We start from the raw sequence: 21,818 nt of genomic DNA, 5'->3' as shown, positions 1-21,818 counted from the left end.
AACATTTGTGGGGTTCGCACAGACAGCTGCTGCCGGCAGAAATTATACAGCTCAATCATAGAAGCCTCGGCGGAAGTGCCGGCGAGCAGCAGCGGAGGTTGCACGCAGACCTCCACTAGCTGCTCTGACTAGACACCAGGGAATCTGAAGCACGGGGACAAGTGTAGGTATGCACTGGCAAGAGTGGCTAATGGGGGGGGCATAATGGATTTCTGGAGGCAGAGTGGCATATAGGGGTTAAAAGGCATATCAGAGAGGCAGAGTGGCATATAGGGGGTATAAGGCATTTCTGGGGGGCAGATGTGCATAACTGGGGGCAGGTTGGCAAATAAAAGGAAATAAAAACAAAAACATTTTTTTTTCTCAATTATAGTTTTTATTAAATATGAAAAAATCGTTTACATGTCAATTAATATTTACTGGTAAAACTTTTTTCCTATAGGGTAGTCTTATATTCAGGCTTTTTCTTTCTTTGCTAAATTAATATTCACATTTTGGGGGTTCGTCTTATAATCAGGGTCATCTTTATAATCGATCAAATACGGTACTTTACAGCTAATCTGTGTCTAGTAACAAAAGCAATGCAAAATCAAGGAATAGTGCAGATAAACTCCATATGTTGTAATTTCTGTCTCATTCAGAATTAGCCGCGTTGAAACGATTTGACATTTCAGTCTAATTAGTGCCTTACCGTGGAAATATCACTGAAATTCGTGACCAAAAAATGACACCTCCTGTAATTTTCGCATAGATTGAATGTCTGATGGAACAGGCCCCCATGTTTTCCAGATGGTGGGAAAAAATGGTAACTGTGAAGAAGTATTTAAATTTTGCCATTAACCCTTCGGGTGCCAGCGTGGGATTCGCACTTTAAAAACGCTGTGCGCTTCTTACACGTCTGTCACCCCAAACATTTTTTTGCATATTCTGTATTATCATTTTCTTTCTTTATACCTTCTATATTTAGATCATTCTGTACCAATTTAAAGAATATCTTATGAATATTTAATTTTGCAAAATGCCTGTATTTGCATATTGTGTAAAAAAAAGTTGCGGATAACTAGATGGCAAACAGTCCTCATTATCGGTACTGTGTAACAGAGACTTTTGAGTACTGTTTATTCAGTCTAATTCTTTTTTGAGGAAATTGTGAGGGTTTTTTTCTGAACCAAAAATAATTGTATAGAAATGCTCTTTAGCTGCCTTAAAAATACGGTCAATGAAAGTAAAGTAACCTCTTTACAGTTTATGTCACATTTTAAACTGCAGAGCAGTCAAGTTTCAGATTATCTGCTATTCTAATTCCTACACTTATACACAATAAAATGTACTGTTTTTTACATAAAAATGTTAGAATTTGTTTCAGGAGGTGTTGCTAGAGGAAAAGGTAGGGTGTTTTCCAAATCTTAAATTTTTGTGACATATTTGTAGGTAGCACATTCAGAAGGCAAAGTAATGCATTTATTTGCGCAACTTAACTTATAGGCACAATTCTTGAGATTTGGGTTTGTAGAAGAATGTGATACATTCACGCTCCGCAAAAGTTCTGAGCCCCTAGTAAAAGTGGGCATCAGGGGAGGAGAAAAGTATGGTGGGTCCAAAGAAGAACCATCCCTCCTGAATAACACTGCACAGTCCTACCACCTGAAAAAAGTGCTCTCGTATTGTGCATGTGGGTGAAATCACTTTTGCCCAAGGTCTTTGTACAAGTTTATGCGCCATTTCTGTACCTCTGCTCTCCACCTTGACAAACTATATTTGTTACATTAATCTCTTCCTTCTCTTACTCCCCAAAATGTCCGATTTCCCCTTTTAACTTCCGTCCTACAGCACTCCTCTCCTCTTCCAACTTATCTGCCCAAGACCTAGCTAGCCATTTTAAAAATATAATATCCTTCCCTATGAAGCTACTTACACGGTACCTCAAACCCCTCACCAACAGACACCCTCACCTGCTACCTTTCCTGTTACCTCCAACAAGGTTCCTTATGTCCTTCCATCTTACCACCTGCCCACTTGACCCTATTAGCTTGCATCTTCTACCTCTGTTTCCAGTGCCTTACCCTAATCATCTTTTTAACCCCTCTCGGTTCATTGGCATGTTACCATCCACCTTCAAACATACCCTCATCCCTCCCATTTGAAAGAAGCCTACCTCGATCCCTCATCCCAATCAAACTACCATTATGTCTCCCCCAGTCACCCTTTTCTGACTCTGTAATTGATCTTTACAATCTGGTTTTGTCCTCGACTAAATTACGAAAAAATCTCCTGCTGCCAAAACAAAAGTTAATATGTTTCGGTTTGTCTTGGTCTGTCAATTCTCGTCTTGTCATACCCCTTAAATATATGTATTGTATTAAGCGCTGCGTAGATTGTTGGCGCTATATAAATAAAAGATAATAATAATAATAATCTCCTTATTAATCCTCTTTGCAGCCTTTGACACTTGAACACAGCATTTTTCTGGCATCTGCAACTTGGCTCTCTCCTCGTTCAAATCCTACCTCTCTGGCTATTGCTTTAGTGTCTCCTCTACCACTTCATTGATGTACCTCAGGCATCTACTCTTTTCTATGCCCAGATTTTGGATTCCAGTACCACATCTACACTGACAACAAGCTAATTTGCCTTTTCTCTTCTGACCTCTCATCTTGACTTCTGGCATTGTAATATGTCTTTCTTGTGCTTCCTGGATGTCGTCCCTCTACCTGAAGCTTAACATCTCGAGATCTTCTGGTCTTCATCTGTCTCCATAAACCACAGTATCTACAATCCACAGCCGTCTTTATTGAAAATTCCTCAATCTACCCAACAGACCAAGTTTACTGCCTTGGTGTCACACTTGTCTCCTCTCTCTGTCCTTTACCTGTCATATACTGTCACTCACCAATGCTTTTCCTTTTCTCTTGGATTCCCTGTTCTATCTGATTCTCTCCTACTTTAAACACTCTATAAAAACCCACCTATTCAGAAAAGTATATCACCTCCCCCTATAATACCCTGAAAAAAAAACCTCTGTCCTCCAACTTTCAAGATCTTTAGGCCACTGAATTCTCCACGTCACCTTGACTACAATCAAATTATTCTCATTCAAGCCGCCCCTCGAACTCCATCTCTTTCCCACTCAACCTCTTTGTGTTAGTCTGATAGTCAAGCTGTATTTTGTCAATTTTAATGTCCCTGCAAATCTTTCGTTGTTCCCCTGTTGTAATAGCGCTATGAAATCTGAAGTGTAATTTTAATTGTTTCTTGTCCTTCTCCCTAGGCCGTGCTTTAATGAGGCTGACAGACAAAAAGTTAGAACGAATGGGCATCGCACAGGAAAGCCAACGGCAACATGTTTTACAGCAAGTCCTGCAACTTAAAGTACGAGAAGAGGTAAAGAATCTCCAGTTACTCACACAAGGTATGAAGCGCTCCAACTGGGCAAAGTGCTAATGTGAGTTCCCCAGGGTTTTTTTCCTAGGCCCGCTGTTATTTAATGTCTTTAATGGGCATTGAAAGCCATGTGTTTTACAGATAATGCCAAATGAGTCAAGGTTATACAGTCTGGGCTAGATGTTACTTACCTGCAAGGAGATTTGGTCAAACTAGAAGACTGGGCGACAAAGTGACAGAATAGATTTAATGTCAACAAATGCAAAGTTATGCATTTTGGGAAAAGGAATAAATGCGTAAATTATGCTATAAATGGGGTATGCGAGAGAGATAATTGAATGAAAAGGACTTGGGAACAGTTTTAGACAATTCATGTAGCAACAATGTTCAATGCCAGGGCCAATGCCTTGTATAAAACAGGAAGAACATTTAATTTTACCTCTGTATAGCTCAATGGTAAGATCGCACCTTGTAGTGCAGGACTGGGCACCTGTTATTAACCCCTTCCGTCCCCTATAGATGTACCCGTGCATCTATAAAAAGCATAGAGAAGCATCTCTATCCACATTGCGCTGAAAAGAAAAGAAAAAAAGAAAAACCCTTACTTCCCATTGTCCTAGCATTACATGGAAAAAAGTCCCCAGTCCCCCTTTCACTACGCCCAAACCCCCTTGAACCAAAAGTAGACAAAATAATACCCTATAAGGTGGATGTGGCCCTCTAGAAAATAAAAGGTATGTATCTGTATTTCTGTAGGGGCTAAAAAATTTGGTCTTAGTTCAACAAGGGCATCTAATGTGTAGAAGAATTTTCTATTCTGTTTTTGTTTTTTTTACATACTAGCATCCATAGTTTTTTGGCATGTTTCTATGGTTTTAAATGAAAGCTCTATTTGTTGTGAAGAAAAGGTATATAATGTGTGGGTACATCAATCACAGAAGAGATTTTTGATTAAAATTGATAAGTGGACATTATGGAGCTTGAAAAGGTGCAACCGTGGGCTGGAAACAGAATGGAACCTCAGGGTTATGTAGACAGGCTAGAAGAGTTTACACTAGAAAAAAAGACCTCTTAGAGTGAACATATAATCATTATACAAATACATACAGGGAGAATACCGCATGCTCTCTGATGACCTGTTCATTAATAGCACTGTGCAAAGAACAAGAGGTCTTCCATTCATACTTAAATGAAAGGAATTTTCACATAAAGCAGTGACAAAAGTGACTAATTTTGTTGAGTCCTATCTAATTGTTCATCCAATTTAAAGCCTTCTTTGGATGAAGGTTGTGACCAAACCTTAGGGTTGAGCAGCCCTGTCACACAGGTGCTTCATTAATGGTGTCCAGAGAAGGCTTTAAATTGTTCTCATTTGGGTTAAAATGCAGTTCAGTCCCACCGATTCAGCTCCTTAGTAAGCAATATAGCCATCAGGATTAGATAGAACTCGCCAAACCTGGGGTACTTTGGTGTAGCGTTGGGCGAAGCAATAAATGGCCGTATAGTGTGACAGAATCCCCAATATTTATGCCTTTATTTTTTTAGTGGTATTCGCTGAGTATGCACTGAATTATTGGTTTGTTTTTGTGTATTTATTGGTCATTATGTATGGCTTTTATGCTTTTTTTAGGTCTCGCAATATTCTTTACAGTAAGAGCAATAAAGATATGGAATTCACTACCTGCATATTTTGTGCAGAAAATAGTTTTGAAGTTTTTATTTTTAGTTGTTTTACCTTTTTTGTTTTTTTTTTTGTTTTTTTTTTGTTTTTTTTTGATACAAAGACATAAAAAAGGTACTATATGGATTTTAAAGGGAAATGTAATAAAAATTTGAATTCTTGGAGATTAAGTGTCAACTATTAATCTTTTGCCTCAATCAATGCAGTATAAAAACTACTTTTATGCTTTGTTATGCTGTTTAACGTGGTTCACCAAAATTTTTAATAAGAAGTTTACTAAAACCTCCCATAATTTCCCAGCATGCAACGCTTCTCCCTCCATAATCTATGTAATTTGTATCTGTTTTAAGTAACAATTTATGAGGAGAGGTGTGCTTTGTGCCTTACTATCATCAAAAGTTAACTTAACTCTTTCATTAAAATTATATTAAATAATACATAATATAATTTTTATTTTGATGACTGGCATATTAATGTTAACACCTCCGTTCTCTGCCATCTGCTGTGTCGTTGAGTTTTGCTCATGGTTTATTTTTCTGTCGTTCAGTACTACACCTTTAAAATACCCTTTAACCACAGTTTATTTAATAAAATAAAGGCAGAAGTAAACCTATGATAGAACGGGATAAAGCACTTCCTTACAGCATCGGTCGGTCAGAACAAATGGAATGGTTGAGTTCCAAAATCCTCATGAAATTATAGATCTTTTTTGTTGCATTTCACATAAAAACTATTGCATCCCTGATTAAAGATATTATCTTTATCACATTGGCATTAGAAATTCCTGTGGTGTGATGTATGCGATATATTCTATGGTATAGACCTCTAATACCATACTGTAATTCAGTGAACTCAGTGTAAGCGGAGTTTGCATAAAATCGGTGTACAATCGTATACAATATATCAAGCAAAGGTGTTTTTTTCCTACGTAAGACTAGACACCTTGATTAATCAGTCCCCACTCCCCACCGAATAACATCACATGAAGAAAAAAATCCACACTTTAATAAATGGAACCCTACAAGTGCCTCGCTCTCTCACACACACGCACACACGCACACACACGACAAGATAATACATTATGGAAAGGGAGATTTATTTTCGACCAAGCACTGTCCTATGAATAGTTTGTTTCTAACAATGTTCATGCAGATGTTGACGGATCGAGGTGTTAATTCAGAGATGTAAAATATCTGTTTTCGTGAAGTGATTCACAGTGCTCTTGAACAGTGTTTTGGATTGGAACAGCATATTGCCCAATAAATCTCTATAAATCTAGACAATGAGCTGTGAATCAAGTTTTTTTTATGTTTTCATGGCAAGGCTGTGATTTTATAAAAAAAAAAAGTAATAATACCTATGCAACATTGAAATTAGGAGGCCAATGATAATAATAATATTATCTCATTTACTATGCTCGACAGATTTAAATGTTTTCAGCTTCTACAATTTGATGAAATGCCCTTCGCAGACAGTGATAGTCAAGTCATAAATCCTAAGTCTTTAGTAATTAGTGACCGTTTAGCCATAAAGTGTGTCTGAGTGTTGACGGGAAATGACACTGGCATAACCAGATTTCAACTTGTAGTCAGCGGTCTCCATGTTCAGACGTACCAGGACCAAAAGTAGCATAAGGTTTCCATATCAGTCCATTCAGCTCAGTTCATTCTTACAGAATATCCTGTGCTAAATACCGTAATAAGGGGTAGTAGAAGTATTATGAAACACTCATCTACAGACACCAGACAAGCCAGAAGGCTTGTATTTCCCCTCAGAAATCTCAAGGTGCTGCCACAACCACAAGGGATTCTGGGTAGGCGCATGCAAATAAGGTTAACAATGATCACCTTTGCCTCTATTTCCACTTTATACATAGATCCCATGAAAGTAATTTCCCGCTGTACAGGACAGCCTTTAGACAAAACTCGGGTAAGAGGTGCAGTAGCCAGATCACCGCTCATGGACAGCCATTTGCGAGGGTGTCTGTCCCCTTGTAACTGAAATGCATTATTCCTAGTATTCTCAAAGACCCAAGCCCAGCGTTGGCCCTAGGGTCACTGGCTCTTGGGTGGAGGATTGTGCTTGGTGGCCCCAATTCGTTTTATTGCTAAAGCCCCTCCTGTTCTTACCCCCTTTTCTGTCTCTGCTCGGTCACGGCCGCCCCCCCACCAATATTCTTGCCGCTGACAGAGGTACATCAAATCCCTCGCATTACTAACCAAATATTAATATTTGCTATCCTCCCTTTTCTAATTCACAATATATAAGCAAAGTAATGGCACCTGTGTCAGCTTACCCCTTCCCAGATCCAAACCCTTCCCAGAAATCATTATTCATATTAACCACATATTTGTCAAATGACTCAATAGCAAGCATTAATAGGTTGTTGCTGTGAGCATACCTGGGAACTTTCTGGCTCCGGCTAGCCAGATCCCACCTTTGCGAGATGCGGGGAGGTGGTCCAGCTGACGTCAGTGGGAAACACACTGTTTTTAATGAGGAAGTGGGCCGGTTCATTTTTATAACCTGTCCTGTTGTAGAGGCCTTAAGGACATGTTTGGAATCCATACAGCATGCAGAGATGGGAAAGACCCCCAAATGTGTGTGTGTGCGGGAAGGGGGTAAGTGGTATGAATCACAGGAAACCACATTTTTAGGTGAAAGGTGTCCAGGAATCATCATACCTGACTCTTAAGCTTCAAGTTTATTTTCTTTTTTATAGCAGAATTCCAAAAGCCTTTATTGCGTTCTTCCCCCGTAAACCTTCATTAAAGTGTGCCTGGTACTCTATTGCGTATCGCTCCGTGCCAGTAGATCGTTGATCTCCCACCCAGAGATGTAAAGTTTTCAACAGAAATATATAAAACAAGTGCGTTCGTGTCAAAAGCACCTCTATGACGGGGTGTTTGTAATGTACCAAGACAAAGACCTCATCTGTTCCTGTATAATTTGAGAGTTTTATAGAGCTGACAAAGCTGTCTTATTGTTGAATTAGCTAACCAGATACTTCCTTTATTACCCGAAAACTCATTTATAGGAAAAGGATGTTGTCTAGACTCAGGGAGATATCTTGTGAAACATCGCAAGGTAGCAATGATCACAAGGTAGTCCATTGAGTTGTTAGTCAATACCTTTTATTGGGCCAACATAGAAAATGGTGTAAAGCTTTCAGAGATCTCAGAGGTCTCTTCTTCATCTGAAACCAAAAATGTTTATGGGTCTTTACATTATATGTGGCGTATTTTGAGCCTATTTTTTTTTTTACTAACTATGATACATAATCGCAAAGGGTGTCAGTCTCCTTACCCATTGAATTATACATTATGCAGGGCCAGCTCAGCCTGTCACACTGCTGCTGGCTCTTCATATTGGATAGTGAGCATGAAAGCAAATTGATTAGGTTTTCTTTGTAAAGGAAAATAATAAAATCAGAAATTATTTGTAAAGTTGTATATATTAATAGTGTTCGGCATAAAATATGCTTTAAATAAGATTGAACACATTGAGGGCTCTCTGAGCAGAAGGAAGTAGTGAGGTTAAACAGGGACAGTGTGGGGTTATGATTCTTCATTTACTAAATAGATAAAATAACTATAAAACATACAAAGTAGAAAATATTTAAACCGTAAGGACTGGGCTGTCGTTTTCCCCGCACCTGTAGATGTTATTAAGTTTCAGCCGCGTGATATCATAGTTTCCATTTTATAGGCCTCTAGGGTTGTAGTTAAATTGTCGCAGGAGGAATGAAAGGGGGAAAATTAAGAGATTTTAGTCTACAACGGGACCGGGTATAAAATAATTTTTAACCCATTCATTGCCAGAGGTGATCTGAGAAATTGAGTTTTTTTTGTCTAGCAATGCAGCAAAGGCCCCGAAAAGCACTCAGTGAGTTACGAATCGCCTCTTTCTCCTGGCTTCTTACACACCTGGTTCTCCCATTGACAGCATAATATATCTAACGAAATCCACCTCTTCCTCTTTCACTGCAGTTTCTTCAAAGCCAAGGACCTTCTCTAATTCTTACATGAAAGAAAGTCTCCCTGAAAGTAGTTTTTTTTTTAAAGCCGTCGGCTCCTCCGTCCTGGCCCTCCCCAGTCTGTGCTTCCAAATATCGAGTCTTTTGCAGTATGTAATTCTTGCTGATATATGGCTTCAGTTTTCCACCCACGAGCGCTCATTGTTTTTGCCAAACTCCCTTTTTTTTCTTCTTATTTTGGCACTCGTAACTTCCAAAAAATAGATTTTTATTTTATTTATTTGAATAAAGCAAAAAGCGGCTATTTGTAGATGAAATATAAATTTTGCAAGCGAGTCTAATACACAGCGTCAATGTAATTCACTTATGTTTCATTCATTTTAGAAGCTCTAAAAGCGAGGCTGCAAGAGGGTGAGAAGGAGAGCTAGTGGCCGGGAGGGTAAGGGAAGGCGTATGTACGAATGTATGTTAGAATGAGAATGTATGTATAAGTGTGTGTTAACATGAATGTGTACTTGTGTAGGCGTTAGTGTGAGAATGGATGTGTAAGTGTTTGGGGGAGCAAAGATGGGACAGACAAGGTGTTTGAGGGCAAAGATGCCACAGGCGAGCTGTTTGGGTGCACTGGCAAGATGTTTGGGGACAAATATGGCATAGATGGCAAGAATGGCAAAGGCAAGCTGTTTGGGGCAAAGATTGCACAGGCAAGCTGTAAAAACCTATGCATGCATGCATACATACACACACAGCCCCTCCAAACCATACATTTATGCATACCTACACAATGCACTTAAACGTATATACATACATGCCTAAACGCACGTACACTCTAAGCACCATACACGGAAACGTACATGCGCACGCAATCTAAAACCATACACAATAAACAATACACACTTACACATTCACCCTCTCTGATAATCCATGCAGATCTCACATGTCCCTCTCCATCAGCTTCTTACATTTTTAGCTCTAGGTTTTTTTTTTTTTAGGAGAGCTACAAGTTTTTTTGCACTGTTTATTACCTAACGTAAAAGTAATTTCTCTGCCTTAAATAACTTTGTTTTCAGTAATTTATTTCAATATATTTGAAAAAGGTTAATTTCATACTGAAGGTGTTTCTGCATTATATGAACTATACCAGTGCTCTCTCAGTTAGTATATAATAGTATGTGTCAGACGAGGGTCACAAATCTGACTTCTCAGGCATTCTCCCTTACATTTACCCCGGCAGCAATGTTTAACACTCCTGCTTTAATTCTCCATCTAAAACATCTGTTGAAACTCCTTCGCGCTGTCATTCACTATTCATACTAACGGTTAAGTAGGTGATACCCGCACTGCATTAAAAAGAAAGCATTTGCTAAAAAAAATCCAAAAGACAAGGCGATGAAAGCCGGAGCCGGTGATGTGGGCTCGGTGCTTTGGAGCTGATTGCTCGGTAGACGCGTCCCTCCTAGTCGCTGTCGGCGTTGTCATCGCATTGTTGGGAATGTGGGAAGACGTCGGTCGGGATCTGCCTTCCCCGTCCCAGGTTCCGCTCGCGCCCCGGAGACCGCGCCGGTGTTACGGTGCAGCTGTGCGCATATTTTCTGCAGTGCGTAAGAAGCCGTTCATCAGATACGGAACGGTGTTTGGCAATCGCTCGGTTACTCCCTATTCTTTCCCAGAACGTTGCAGAGTTGCGCACTTCTCTCCATTTGCCTTAAAAGAAATACCCAATATGTTTCATTTAATAAAACCTGATGGTAGCGGAGTTGCCATATCACTATTACAAAGAATCTAAAGTATAAATAAAAGCTACAACTGGCTACAGTGCTTTATTTTGCCCCAAACGTCAAGAAACAATTGATCGGCTAGTCTCATTTGGGGCCACTTGCCCTTTTCCCCTGGTTTTGTGTATTGTGTTTTGTCGCTCAAGCGATCATTGTTAGAAGTGGCCCTTTGTCAGTTGCTGCCGGCACCATGAAGACTAAATACCTTGTTGTTAGTATATATATATAAATATATATAGCCAAGGGAGGCAGACGTTTCAACGCCTGCCTGAAGGACAATGATGTGGAAATGGGGTGACAATTTCAGTTCTGACATTAACTTATACATTGTGAGTTCACCATACTTGCCAGAAACGTTTGTATGAGGGTGCTATAAGTCTAGATGGCAAGCTCCTGGGCAGGGTCCTCGACTCATGTATATATATGTTTGTTAACCACTCCATATCAAAATTCTACAGAGCTGTGTAATCTGTTAGCGCTTAATTAATAAACAAAAATAACTTAATTGGATGAATATTCATACATTTCTTAAGATGGCAGCTGCTATGGTATGCATAAAAGGTGGGCTTCTGTTATATATATATATATATATATATATATATATATATATATATATATATGGCACAATTGCATATGTTTATATGGTATATTATTATGGAAAATTACATATTACAAAAAAAGTAGTGGATCTGCTTTAAGCAGCGATCTGGAGAAGTCTGCGTTTAAATACTGTAGACTGTTGTAGGAATAGATGCATCATACCAGCATGAAAATGAAGTTTGGGCTTGCTTAGAGTGAGAATTATTCTGTTATAATAATAATTTCATTGCCCCATTTCACGCTCCATTATCTTTAGTAAGAAGCCTGCAGAGAAAACGACCGTGTACATTAAAAATGTCAGTTCTCCATAGAGAAAACCAGGCGCAGACTCGGGGACACATACATTACTTAATTAAAAGTTTGGAATCCTCCAGTATCTCGTGCGGCACCCTTTCTAGCACATGTATCCCTGGATAATTTATCCCAACCAGACTCATCTATATGGTATGCAAATGAGACGGGACTGAACAAGCGTAAATTGTGAAATATTACATTAAATGACAGTGGCACTGTCTCATCCGAATGACAGAAGTGTTTCCCAACACAACGCTCCCGATCTCTTTACATATAGGGGAAATCAATCCCTGCCGCACAAGACCCCCCAGTCTTTCATCTTCTGCTTCTAGACTGGGCTGGAGCCTGTGACCGGTGCCTTCAATATAAGGGGTCCACACGGTTGCAACCGTTAAAAAAAATAATATGCACAGCTTGACAGCGCCTAGTTTTCTTGTTCATGCGCTAAATGTTGCTGTAAATATTCCATTTTGCGGCCATGTGGAACTCCAGAGATTGAATCGTGACTCTTAGAGTTTAAACAGATATTGAAGAATGATGAGGACACCGTCAGTAAAATGAAATACGTGTTTTAAGAGCAGAACTCTAGCAGATACGGGACCTGGGTTGTTAAATCATTAACGGTCCGTCCTTCCAGAGTGGGAATTCCCGATGAGCCCCAGTGCCACCAGCCGGTGTGCGAAGTGTTAGATTGCAACCTTCCTCTGTTGGCTGGTTATTACATAGGGCGTGTTTGTGAAGGTATTACAATGATGACAATAAAGATCACGGTTTGAGCTCTTGCACCATATTGTTTAGCCCTATTTAGATTAGCTCTATCTCAGGAGGTCTGCATGCGACTTTGTAGGACAACCAGAAGTACGAAACTGCAGAGCCAAAGACAAGGTGGCAACATTTAAATCTGGAACCATTGACATATCCTGATCATATTTGTTAACATTACATACTGGGGAGCATTTTTAGTGGGAAAAACAATTATCCACACAGTAATGGCAGACGTATCCACCGTATCCGTTCTGTGGTCCACACAGTTTCATCCTAAGTAATATTTACATTGTTAAATCCGTTTGAGCGTTTAATCAATGATTAAATAACATACAGCCAAGCTTTGGTGCTGAAATCGGTTTTGAAAATGAGAATTTTTTTTTTTTTACCAAAACCATGAAAAAAATCAGATTTGGGAATTTAAAAATAGTTTCTTGCTTTATAACGCTAAGGGGTCACAATTTTTTATGATTTTAGAAAAAATCATGGTCAGCGTTATTAACCTTGCTTTGCCAGCACTGTTGTTCATAAATGTACGTGTCCAGATGCTATAGTATATGATTTCTATTAGCAGGCGTCTCCGTGCCTTAAATCTTCTCCGTGATAAGTGAGGTCTGAGCTGGTCACCTTTAAAGTGACAATGGCCATCAATAAACATGCCACAAGCTGCAGCAGTTCATTAGGCAGATGCAGCTTCTTTAGTAATCCGTCTTCGTAATTGTGCTATGTATAAGATACAATGGCTAAGTAAATCGTCTCATTACACAATCCTGCAACACATCCAGCTATATACTCCTGGGTGAATATCTCTGATCTTATGAGCTCAGTTTCAGAGACCTCCAAGCAGAATCTTAGCACGTCCGACCCATACCTGCTATTTAAACCGTTTCTGACATATCCTACGCTGATACTGTTACTAAGAATGAGAAGCCCACTTTGAGATCCGTTAGAGAACTTCCAGCATATAAAACCCTACGTCTGCTGCTTGCTTTGCGATAAAAGGAGCGGCGGTCTTCTTTACCCCTAAGTATGTGTATTGCAGAAACAGTTTCATGGTGACCTTATTTGCTACAATGGAGACTTTCCACTGTGGGACTCCACCAGCCGTACATTTTCTTTTTCTCACTACCTGAATTCAGGTGACTCATATTATAATGATCTGTCTAGGAGTCAGACTTTGATCCACTGATTTTTTATGTAGAAAGCTTTGTATTAAGGATATGTAGAAACGTCATTGGGCGATGCTGCTCTGGGGCTTAGTAGCTGCGTCCAAACCTAGCATCTCTTGCCTGTATAAAACTATATTTAAAGAACCACGTGTTGTTTTGTTGGTATGTTGTTAAGTGTCCCTGCATTGATTTCTACTCATTATTTAAAGTATGGAGGCATTTATGGAGAATTTACAAACCCCATTCTAGCAGAGCAAACCCGCCTATGGTTTTGGCCAGGGCTGCCATCAGGGGGTTGGCCCACTACAGTCAGTAGTATGGGGCCTGGGCAAGCAGGGAGGTCCAGCTTCCCTGACCTGTCACGTGGCCCCTCGTGGCCCGCAACATGTATGTGACAGAATGACCTACCCCAAGGTAGTCAGAGATGGCTCCAGCCTGGCTGCCAAACAAATATTGCTCAGACAGGAACTCCATTGTGTTAACAAATCCCATTAACAGGATTACTGCCAGGAGGATATTCAGTAGCCAAAGGGGATTAACGGTTGGGTTGTCTACATGTACCTGTTTATTAATGTTAATTCAATTATGTGGATATATAAGGCTATGTTTTACAACAATAAAATGTTCCATTTATTCTTCACAATCATGGTGGTCGTGACTACTTTTGCGATCTAAGACAAAGATCTATCTGTTAGCCTTTTGAGGCTGTAGACTATCCTGAGGGACAGACAAAAGATTCATAGGGTATCTATAACCCTAACTAAGCAACCCATTACAAAGTACTCGGGGCCTTATGTCTGGACTCATTTGGGGCTCATATGGCTCCTGTAAGGGGATTGAGGCCTGGTGGCTCATTTCCAAGTATTGATGCCTACTGGTCCTGGATGTTGGGATGAGGCAGTGGGATGAATGTGGGGATGGGGGTCCTGTCTTATTACTTGTACTGATAGATTTCTGATAACCGCCCTGGTTATGGACATGGCCGGTCACTGGTGTCCTAACGGTTCTTTCTTGCTGGTGTTGAACATACACAGACGGCCTTACCTGCTGTGTTCCTCCAATCTTGGACAGCAAGACATTTAGATTCCATAAAGAGAGAGTTTATGGACTTCTGCATGAGCTTTATGGCTGGGGTAAAATAATTAACTGCAGAATGTTGTCCGGTCTGATGCCGATGTAATGAGTTGCCAAAAGCATGACGCTTTTATCTTAATTCAGATAGGGAAAAAGTACACTTTCTTCCCCATCCATCTTCAGAAGTATTATCTTGGTCTCTCAAAGACTTGATAGAACAAAGTATCCTCAGATAAATATTGTACACAAGGAAAAAAAAGTTCGAGCATCCTTAATCGGGGTCAAGAAGCAGCATTCTTGGGCATCGGCATAAGAGGATAGAAACTTTCTACTTCATTAAACTTTCATGGATGTGAAGGAGTGAGAACATTCAGATAAGAGATCCTTCATACTGTAGAAGTTATTTAAGAACTTTCCATTCTCAACAAGAGATTCTGTTCCTACTCCAGGCCATCCAGGGTTTATGAGGCACGAAGAAATACCACAATAAGAATGCGAGAGAGAAATGCTGAGATGTTCTTTAAGATGAACAAATATCCCGTAATTCTATAAAATCTTTAAGTGCTTAATCTTCTGTTTATTAGATAAGGCCATCTAATGTTGAGTTAACAACCCTATGCATTCCTATATATATACCTGCTGTGAATAATTTGCACAATGACAATGATGTAGCCCTTAACTCTTTAAATGCCACGTACTGGGGCACATTTTTCCAGATTCTGAATTTAGGTGACAATCATATAAACATATCTACAGTAGAGAAAAAAAACCCAATATATATGAACATTTATTCCATATAATGTATTTTGCATATTATATATATTGCCAGTGCAAATAAATCAGGTTTTGATTCTGTGTACATATGTTATTTTTTTTGCCTCAATTAAGCCATAGATTAAGGTAACTGTTCATTTTTCTAGCATTAGTACGTAGGATAAATCCGGCAATTATTTTGTGCCGCTTGCTATATGCGAAACGGACGTTGTACCAGGACATCTATTATTTCAGCACAACACGTGGGATTAACGCATTATTTCGCTATGCCCGTGTACATGCTCGTGCATACGTTTCCGAGCCAAACTGTTTGGCATCCGTTCGCGGCTACATCTGTCACTTGTGTATAAATTCTTCCGAAAAGAAAACATCTCCTCATGTCCAGGGGGGGAAAAAAGACAATATGGAGAAAAAAAAATGTACAAGAAAGGAAAGGTTGGCAGTGATGTGTAACAGGACCGTGGTTTACTTATGGGGATGACAGAATAAATCACACACTGACTGCACTATTCAGCTCGCTTGATGTTTTGTCATTTTAATTAAATTGAAAACCCATTATGGAATTGTCCATCAACATGTTATATATATATGCGTTCAATGTTTCTCTTTAATTCAGTACGTTCCCAAACCCTCAGTGCCCTTTTACCTGTCGTAAAAATAATAATCTGCCAGCATCTCTTCTTTTCTTTTGGATTTTCACTCAAACCCTTGATTGTTTGCTTTTTTAAATATTGTTTTAGTATCCGTTAAAGGGACCATGTCACGGAATGTCAGGTTTTTGTTGCGTAGCCAAGACTGTCATAGGTTTGCAAATACCGTCTTTTGTTTCATAATATTTTTTTTCCGTCCTTCTTGACAGGTGATTGATCGTATGATCAGTACACGCTTACTCTCGGCTTCTTTCGTGGTATTGTTTAGTGGCTCTTCTTCTACAAAAGAAAATACAGTGTAAAATCACACAAGTGTTCAGGTTGTCTCAGATAAGGAAGAGACTTCTGCGGTACCAAGAACTTATTTTACATTATACCTTTTTTTCTACGTTAGCCCATTAAAGGTCTGGAATTTAGGGAAATATCCCATCTTCTGTTGGACTAATATGGCTATATTACATTAATTTATGGAGCCCCAGCTGATTCTGTAGCGCTATTACATTAGAATTGACACTATAAGATTAAAGGACAGTAAGACGTGCTGGTACAGAAGCAGAAGAGGAACCTGCTCTATCGAGTTTGTAATCTTTTAGATACTCATTCTGATTCTACAAGAAAACAATAAGGGGCATCAGAAAAAGGAAAGGTGAGGGCTTCTCCATCATTCTTACTGATAATCTCATACAAGGGCCAGAGCAGGCCCTTTGGGATTCCAACGTTAAACACAACTGCAACTTCTGGGAACCAAATTTCTCCAGAACTGCCGTGGAATCCTTTCCACCAGAGGATTCTGATGAGCAGCTCGCACTGTAGACACCTCCTGACATTTTGGAACCTAGTGTACGATCGAGTAAATCTATTTGGCACATTTCCATATCATAAGTTTAGTTTTGTGTGGCTGTGATGAATGTGTACCTCCCAACTGTCCCTCTGGGGCCAAAGCCCTCTGTCCTTCTTTCCTCCTCCAATTGTCCTTCATGTCTGTGATGGCAGATTGTTTCCTAGGTGTGTGCCTCAATGTTTTATAAGCCCTAAATGTCACAATATTGCATATAGGAACAACTGAAATGCAAGTATAAATTAAGCATTGTAAATAAATTAATTATTCTAAATGCTTTAATCTGTTGTAAAAATCGGTAAAAAGAGGTCTAGTTAAGGCCCCACCACCAGCATCCTTGGCTTCCCTACTTGGCTACTGAAAATGTTGCAGGATATGTTAATTGTTATCTCAGACGAGATACCGTGTGGATTCTATAATCACACTTTATTGCAGTCCATGGTACAGAATGTCTCCAGCACGTGAAACCTTATATTTTCGACATTATATACAAATTCCCCATAGTTTACAATGTTGAAGGAGCTCCAGACAGTGAGTTGTGTGTAATTCAGATGTGTCCATCTGCCAGGGACCATATGTCCCACTTCCTTTCTGCTACCCATTCATTGTCAGATTAATTCATCGGCAGATTGGAAAATCTGTTTTTCTCTCATTTATCCCGCGGTTCCTCACAACCTTATCAAATACCTGATGCTCGCCAACATTAATAACATATGAATAATTAAGAGACGTTTATACCCTATGCTGGGTGATCACACCTCAGCAGTTTTATTATACTGTGTCCAGCATAGTGCTTGGTAAACAATTTATAACATAATACTAAGCGGTCTACTCCCAATACCTCGTAAACTCCATCTCCTTCCGTACCTGTAAATATAACACAATAACTTGGTGATCTAGGTTAAAGAAAAGACACAAGTTCATAAAGTCCCACTGCTGACCCAGCTGTGTCCCTCAAAAAGGGGAAAAATCCCCGAAAATGCCATCGGATCTCTCACTGGATCAATAATCAATAACTAATCCTGTCCTTATAACCCGTAATATCTCTGTTTATTCTTTGTGAAAAAAATCATCGAGCCCATATTTAAAGGCATCGGTTCAATTTAAACGCACGTCGTCTGTGGGTAGTGAATTCCACATCTTTACTGTTCTTACTGTAAAGAAATTTTTTTGCTGCTTTAAGTGAAAATTCAATTCTTCAAGTCTTAATGGATATGGTCCTCTTGTTTGTTGCACTGTCCTATTAATGAACAGGTCATTAGAAAGAGTCTGGCATTGTCCTTGTATTCCTTCTGCAATGCAAACGATTACATAAAATGCTTTTTTAAGTATATATATATATATATATCTGTATATGTCATTGTATTGTCTATATGCCTTTCTACTATTTCGTCAGTGTATGTGTGTAAAATATGTAATATGTTAGGTTTATTCATAATTAGATTGATATCCGTTGTCTTCTCAACCTCTTTAATCTTTTGCTGATATCCGTTGAAGTCAGTGAAAAGCAAATCGTTGTTCCACTATAATTAGCGAGTAAACCATACAAAGAAACAGCCGTCATTGTGGCTGGATGCAGAATTCTATATCGGCGGTTAACAATTACTAAAATGTAAAGACATACAATTTTATCATGCTTTGTTTGTACATAAATATAGGCACAGAATACAATGAAAACGCTCCTGTTAGCAGAACCCATTCTTGTTCCTTTTTCCCCGTGCTTTCATTAAGCCGTCTTATAAACTGTTTAGCTTGTGTTTAACACCATCGATAATTATTGTTATTTATGCAATGTCGGGGGAAAGTTCAGGGAAGCAAAAATTACATTCCTACAAGGAAACAATGTTTTACACATTAGTTTATTAAATGAGACTGGAACGTTCTGCATTGTTAAAATGTTACACGTTGGAAATAAAATTAAAAGGCTCTTAGACGTTACAATGCAGCAAACGCAAACAAAAGCGGTCGGATTTCGCTATTCACACATCTCAAGGTACAATTTTCAAGAAAATTATAGAAAACACGCCATCCTGAAAACACTGCATATTCTGTTAGTTTTACTGCCTTGGCTGAAACGTTTTAATAGGCACTTCAGCATAAACTGAATTGTTTACACAAACAACGGCTGTCTTTGGAATCGCATTTCAATAAATAAGATAAAAAGAGTAGTTGGTGATCATCTACAGAAGAAGTAGACAATTTTTTTGACAATAAATAAAAGAACTTTAGCAATCGGTATTCTTTCTTTTTTTCTTTTAAAGAGGACCGTTTTAGATAAAAATATAATTAAAGCCAGCCCTGAAAATCCAACATCGGATTATTATTTCGATGTGCTACGTAAAAATGGGGGATCCATGGAAAAATACTTTTCTCCTGGAGCATAAAGTACAGTAACGTAGGTTAGAACTGACAAAAAAAACATCTTTTGTTCCAATAAACTTCCTTTATCCTCGGACCTGGAGGCCGCCATTGTTGTCAGCCATGTGATGTTGTAGATGGCTTTCCCTGGTGACACACTACACTGAGCTGAGTGTTTACGGCAAAGTCACACAATACTCAAAGTGCGTCCATATCTATAAAATTGAGAATATTAAACACTGAGCATAGTATGAAAGCCATAATGTTTAGTGAACTCCTGTTTACTTTATCCATGTTTACAATGCATAAGTATAAATGAAATGCGCACATTTACTTGTTTCAAGAAGAATAGAAAAACAAACGAAACTTAACCGTGTGTAATGGAGAAAGCGGTTGGTCTTAAGTAAGAGAATTGAGCAGATTATGAAGACTTGCGTGTCACATTACTACCAGCTGAGGCCATATTCACGTAAAGCCGTGGCATAGCTGGAGATGAAACAGATTATTATTGAGCATGAGCGTATGATGCAAGTGCTCAGCCAGCTTGGGGCTTGTACACCCAAAAAAGTGGCCCTTTTTTAGCCTCTACCTCTTCCGTGATAGGCCAGATACCAACCTTTGAGGCTTAACCAGTTGGTCAGTCTTCTGGATATCGCTTCTCCTTCAGGATAGACTCAGCTTCACAAAGGATCAACTCCAAAAGCCCCCTTCCCTCATCAGTGATTGGTCGGCTCCGATCCCGTATTGGCCGGCGGCAGTCCCATTCTTTGATCCCATTCTTTTATCGGTTCTTCTACTTGGCTGCCATGGGCTCCCCTCAGAATGTGATGCCACTTTCTGGCTCAGCTCTGTAGAGCTCACTTATGAGACTCATAGCGATTGTGCATTTGTCAGGTAGATGGTTGGAATGACCGTCTAAATACTATGGAGCTGCAGAAAATAAGTCTCCAGTGATAAGATGCCGTTGTAACATAACCACTCAGTACTTTATTGCTCCCATCAAGAGGGAAATTGCAAAGTGTTTATATATTTTTTTTAAAAAAAAACCTGTTTTCTGAAATTTATTTGAGAGACTTGAATGTGTTCAAAACTGTTATTGCAGCTGAATTACAATTGAAAAGTGAACGGATGCTAATGTTGGGACTGTTCTGCCAAATTCTAAGCTTACTTCAAAATTGATTTGAAAGACCACTAAAAGACTGTAAACAGATTTTCTAGTTTGTTTTTTTTTAGTTTTGCAAGAAAGAATAAGTGGTATCCGGAACAGAGATACTAAATTATAGGTTGTAGACGGATGGAGACACACAGAGAATAACAAGTTGGAGAGAATGAAGCAAAAGAAGGTGACCAAAGTGCCAAAATAAGCTCTTTAATACAGAAGAATTGATAGATGGTTTGCAAATTGAATGTGATCTGCTTTAGAATGTAAATCAGGTAAGGTGCCCAGGAATCTTGGAGACAAAGAATTCATTTTTTGTAGGTTTTTGTGTTGTTTTGGGGTTGCCGAGTGCACTGGGAAAGTGTTGGAGGAACAATAGCGTGCATTAAGTATAATCGTATGTGTGAATGGCACTTTTGACAGTAGGTGGAGTTGTAGTAAAATGAGTTTGTTATATGCTGACGGAGATTGTAATCTAAAAACGAACACATCTTGCATTTATCTTTGATGATGGAACTGGTTTATTCTGTAGCGATGCTTCCGTTGCTCTACAAAAAAGACATGATCTTCTGCAGCTCTGGTCCCCGGCAAGTCCATCTGTAAAGGAAACCTAGCGAGGCCATGCAAAAAGGAACATGGTGGCAGACGTTGGGTGATGGGGTAAGAGCAGAAATCACAACTTAAAAGCGTGAAGGAACTTAGAGGTATAATGATAAATGTAATACCCCATTGATCAATTTTGCGGTTTTGCTCATAAAAAAGAACCCCCTTTTTTACATGTAAGTTACCCCTAAGGTATTTGAAGTTTCTCACCCTACGTCTTCAAACATGAGAACTCCCCAGGGTAGGCTACCTGGAACTCTCCTTCTTTTCGGGGCCGATAACATCTGCTTGCGTTTAGCAGTAAGAATTAGGCGATTACACATAACACCAAAAGCTAATTACGGTAAATTAAAAAATCATAATAATATAATAAAAAAAACATAGATTTATACCCAAGTATAATTTTTTATATCATGGACTTTAATATTTAGCCTTTTTGTTTTTTAATAGCACTACAGAGAGCTGAAGGAGTAACATCAGTGGTTGTTGGGGAGTTAGTGCTTTTTTATGTGATTATTATTATTGCTTGGTGGGATATTGAAATTTGCTGAAGAACTGTAAGATTCACTCACAAGAATCATGAACTTCAGACATGTTGTGTCCAGAGGTAAAATGGTTGAAGAATATTCTAATCGGTGTTTCAGGTTGATGAGTATTGGACTGTGGGGTTTTTTTGTTTGTTTTTTTCAATCCATCCTGAAGCCAAATCATGTTATAGGCT

General features: G+C 39.1%; 1 protein-coding gene across 1 annotated transcript in view; it reads left to right on the top strand.

Annotated features, from left to right (window-relative positions):
• SAMD12 (sterile alpha motif domain containing 12) overlaps nt 1–21,818 on the top strand; it is a 143,768-nt gene that overhangs the window by 96,001 nt on the left and 25,949 nt on the right. Inside the window, exon 4 of the mRNA XM_053466407.1 lies at nt 3,269–3,409. Coding sequence (XP_053322382.1) covers nt 3,269–3,409 — 141 coding nt within the window. The remainder of the gene's footprint in view (nt 1–3,268; nt 3,410–21,818) is intronic.

Source organism: Spea bombifrons, chromosome 5 (genome assembly GCF_027358695.1).
Source record: "Spea bombifrons isolate aSpeBom1 chromosome 5, aSpeBom1.2.pri, whole genome shotgun sequence".
In the NCBI taxonomy this organism is placed as follows: Eukaryota; Metazoa; Chordata; class Amphibia; order Anura; family Pelobatidae; genus Spea; species Spea bombifrons.
This window is presented reverse-complemented; position numbering and strand designations above follow the sequence as displayed.